The 4,250-nt window shown below is 50.0% G+C and overlaps 1 protein-coding gene across 1 annotated transcript; it reads left to right on the top strand.

Moving 5' to 3' along the window:
• Positions 1-206: 206 nt before the first annotated feature.
• On the top strand, positions 207-2,934 carry LOC133902449 (homeobox-leucine zipper protein HOX25-like). The gene is made up of 3 exons (XM_062344038.1): positions 207-785; positions 869-1,266; positions 2,315-2,934. Exons 1-3 carry the CDS (start codon positions 674-676, stop codon positions 2,714-2,716), a joined length of 912 nt encoding a protein of 303 aa, XP_062200022.1. The 5' UTR covers positions 207-673; the 3' UTR covers positions 2,717-2,934.
• Positions 2,935-4,250: the final 1,316 nt, after the last annotated feature.

A 4,250-nucleotide genomic window follows, 5' to 3' on the forward strand; every position in this document is an offset into this window, starting at 1 on the left:
TTGTATGTAAAACCCCTAAATCCACGATCTCTGGTGAGAAAAAACTTTTACAAATTTTATAGATTGAATTGGATTCTCACGATCTAAAGTTAAACCGAACGGAAGCCTTAATCCTCGAATCAGCCGATAAACCAGCTCACTAACTAAAAGGACCTCTCTGTCGATACACACTACCACTTGCCTCTCGAGCCTATAAATCCCGTCCCTCCTCCAAGCTCCAGGCTTAACCGGTTTCCCGCCACCGCAAACGAAGTCCCTTACAATTCCCAATCTATCCACCATCTCCGGCTAACCGGAACGCCGACAACAGCTATTCGCTAACAAGCCCGACCGCCACTTCGGCCAGCATCTCCCGCCACCGTGCGTTGCACAAACTTGTGCTGACGAAGCCCACGTCCTTCCCCGTCGGCGGCGTCATGGGGTTCTCGTTGTACCCCACGAAGTCGTCGACGCGCATGCCGTGGAGCACCAGCTTCTTCCGCCACAAGTTCCCGGCCGCCGCTTCCTCCTTCTGATTAAGGTAGCATCTAGCTCCGGCCGGCCGGCCGGCCGCCTCTGTATTTCAAGAGGAGGTGGAGGAGCATACATACGTACATACACGTGAGGGTACGCGTACAGAGATACTTCTTTTTCTTCTTCTTTGGATCGTCGGTTATTCGTACGTGGCGCGCGCATGGACTCCGGCCGCCTCATGGTCAGCTCCGCGGCGCCACTATGCGCTGCCAGCGGTGGCGGCAGGCAGGCGCGTCTCTTCGGTGGCAGCGGCGGCGATGGCTTCCTTGGAGGTTAGCCATCAGTGATCGTGGCGGATATCTGAACGCGCCTTATGTTAGTACTTGAAACGCGTTGCTCACATGCTCATCTGCAGGAGCGCCGGTGGTTGAGGCCTGTTCGGAGGACGGTCGGCGCAAGCGGGCGTTCCAGATGATGGCACACGAGGAGCTGCAACTCCAGCTCGAGCTGGACGAAGACGAGCTGCATGGGGCGCCGGAGAGGAGGAAGCGTCGGCTGACGGCGGAGCAAGTGCGGGCGCTTGAGCTGAGCTTTGAGGAGGAGAAACGGAAGCTGGAGCCGGAGCGGAAGAGCGAGCTGGCGCGGCGACTGGGGATCGCGCCGCGGCAGGTGGCCGTGTGGTTCCAGAACCGCCGAGCGCGGTGGAAGGTCAAGAAACTGGAAGATGACTTCGGCCGCCTCAGGGCCGCCCACGACGAGCTGCTTGCCGGCCGCGACGCGCTCCTCGCTGACAACGACCGCCTCCGGTCACAGGTGAGGTGATCAATCCGACCATCGTCTAACTCACCCATCTACACATTCGTGTAGCTAAATTTTTGTATCAATTTTTACAGGAATCCAACAGCTAGGAAACAGAAAAATTAGTTTTTAGAACGCCGGGAAAAAAAAGGCCGCTCCCACTATTGCAACCGTTCGTTCATTTCGTGGTTGGTGATAGTTGGTTTTCTTGTTAGTAATGGTCAACTGCATGTATTAGAGATCGCGTTGATGTTCAAAACAACAAGCAAAAAAGAATAAGTCAATATCTAGTTTCGTCTACATTTGAATTTTCGTTGGCTAAACTAAGTAGAAGTTATTAGCTTGATCATCCTCTTCTCAGTGTAAACTATCGATTTAGAGAGTTTTTCTAGAAAAGTTTATATTTTTTTGGGAGATTCCAAGATACGGCATTAAGTAGAGTGATAATTCGGGGTTTGTGAATATTTGTCTCACTGACATGCATCCCCTGACCATAGATGGCCACATCCCAGCGAGAGATAAAATCACAAATTTGAATTACATTTCTATTTAGTGTTTGTATCCTGAATTAATCCCTTTTTTAAGAAACAATGGAATTAGAAATTATGAGCCCGACCATATACAGCTGTAAATATGGAGAAAATAGAATGGACAAATAGATTTGTCCTAGTATGTAGTTTATACTAGCATCACTTGAGTATATGTTGAGCGTCTAGGCTAGCATCTAGGAGCAGTTAACAAATATAACAGGCAACAAGAAGATAAGAATCCTATCGAAGTACTCCTATCACCCTCTAAATCATAATAGCAGCTGATAATCGATCAGAAAAGCCAACCAGGCATTGATTAGTAGGGTCGCATTGTTAAGCCAGAGCCGGAGAGTGCATTTTACATGTCATTGGCACTTGGCAGTCGTTGCTCATGTATAGATTTTTCGATGCCTGAGCCTTACTGCTGCTTGACACTGTAAGACAAAAGAGAGGAAAATTACATCTCTTTTTGTTTAATCATGTATACCATGCAACCCATAAATTGTCGATTTCATCATCAGAATTCATACCAGGTGATCTCATTAACTGAGAAACTGCAAGGCAAGGAGTCGGCGGCAGCGGCGTCACAGCCGGTGGAGGAGCCAAACGCGGTGTCAGAAGCCACAGACGCCGCTGCCATACAGGCAGCGACGGTATACGTTCAGCTCATCAAAGACGACCAACTCCGCACCGAGACCACCGGCGCCGTGGTGCCGGTGGCGGCGCTAGGCTCTACCGGGGGACGAACCAACGACAGCCCCGAGTCCTACTTCGCCGGCGCGCGCTCACCTCCATCGTCATCGGATGGCGATGAGGAGTGCGCCTTCTTCCTCCCCGACGCCATGCTCGTCGCGGCCGCGGAGGACGTGCATGGCCATGGGCGCGCTGAAGAGGACGGAGCGCAGCCCTACAGCTGGGAGTGGTTCTGGAACTGAACATCAGCAGCACTGTTACACGGACGAAGTTTAAATACTCCGGTTATTATTGCGCTGTAATTTTACGTTTGTGTTTTTCGCTAGGATTGAAACCAAGGAGATGCTGATTTAAGCTTGAAATTGTTCGAGATACAAAGTGCTGCAACATTCGGTTGTAATATAGAAAAACTGTATAAAGATTGCAACGCATGGATCAAGATGCTCTGACGTTTCTTACACTGTATTTTTTTAAGGTGTATTAGAATTTGGAAAAATCTTAAAAAGTATATTTTATCGCTCTCCTTAGGATGGAGCCGTTAGAGCGCTATAGCGAACTGGAGACCGCGTGCCATCCCGCTCCAAAAAACACCAAATCCCACAAAAATCCTCAAATCTCCTTGGCAGTTCTTGCTTGTTCATTACACCTTAAGCCTTCAGCATCGTCCCCCTGCATCCAGATTGTTTTATTCAAGATGGCGAAGAATTCGTCTCAGGGACCAGGATTGGCTTTTCCTAGAGGACAAATTTGAATCATTTCAGGCACTTCCAAAGCAAGATCAGGGGGTTTTGCTTGCTGAGGGGCAGCCCAACAGCCAAGTCGGTCAAGATATGGGACAACCGGAGGCCGCAATGGCGTCTTGGAGTTCATGTAGCGTTATGAAGTTGTTAGAATCTTCCCCCTCCTTAGATCCACCTGTGTTGGATCTCCAAGGGCGTGCAGCTCTATGTCTGAATAGTTGCAGTGGACAGATGTGCTCGCCCCCCCCCCCCCCCCCTCACCGGGTCGTTGTTTTGTTGGAGCTGTAGCAGATGGAGTGTGACAAGGCAAGGTTGGCTTGTAGGGCCGCTATGCACAACAAGGTAGCTCGATGCCCCTACCACAGCGTTGCGAATCCAAGAAGCATTCAATACCAGGATGGTGAAGCAGAGCATTCATCTCGGGTGAGTATGCATCGCATCCACGTGCTTGATCAAGACCCTGCTCTTAGCATTCACTCCAGAGATCGGCTTAGTCAGAAGAAATTAGAGAAGGCTTCATGCATTTTCCTTTCGCATGGCCTCAATGCTGAGACTCCGGTGAAGTTTGGGCGCGAGGCTATCCCCTTTGCGGACATCCTGGAAGCGTTAGCCATGGCAGAGCACAGGGCTCGAAAAGATCCGAGGGAATTTTCACAAGATGAAGGTTGGCACGAAGTGAAAGCAAAGTATTGGTGGCGGAAGGAATCCCATCCTCCTTCTGCCTTTACTCCTAAACAACAAGATAGCTCAAAGCACATAAGGGAGCTCTACTTAAAGAAGACCCAAGGCAGATGCTTCAACTATTTTGCCTCAGATCACAAGGTTGCCGTCTGCAGAGATCCAACAAGATGTTGGCGTTGTAGAGGTTCATGGCATAGAGCTTGCTATTGTCCAGAAATCACAAGAAGTTCTCATGCTCCACCTCCTGTAGCATGCCACAAACCCCTTCGGTCACCAGCAAACAACAATGTCCAAGTTCCAGAACATTGCACTTACCTCCAAGCTCTACGGACCACCCAGCACCAGCAAACGCCCT

The sequence above is a fragment of the Phragmites australis genome, chromosome 20 (genome assembly GCF_958298935.1).
Source record: "Phragmites australis chromosome 20, lpPhrAust1.1, whole genome shotgun sequence".
NCBI lineage: Eukaryota > Viridiplantae > Streptophyta > Magnoliopsida > Poales > Poaceae > Phragmites > Phragmites australis.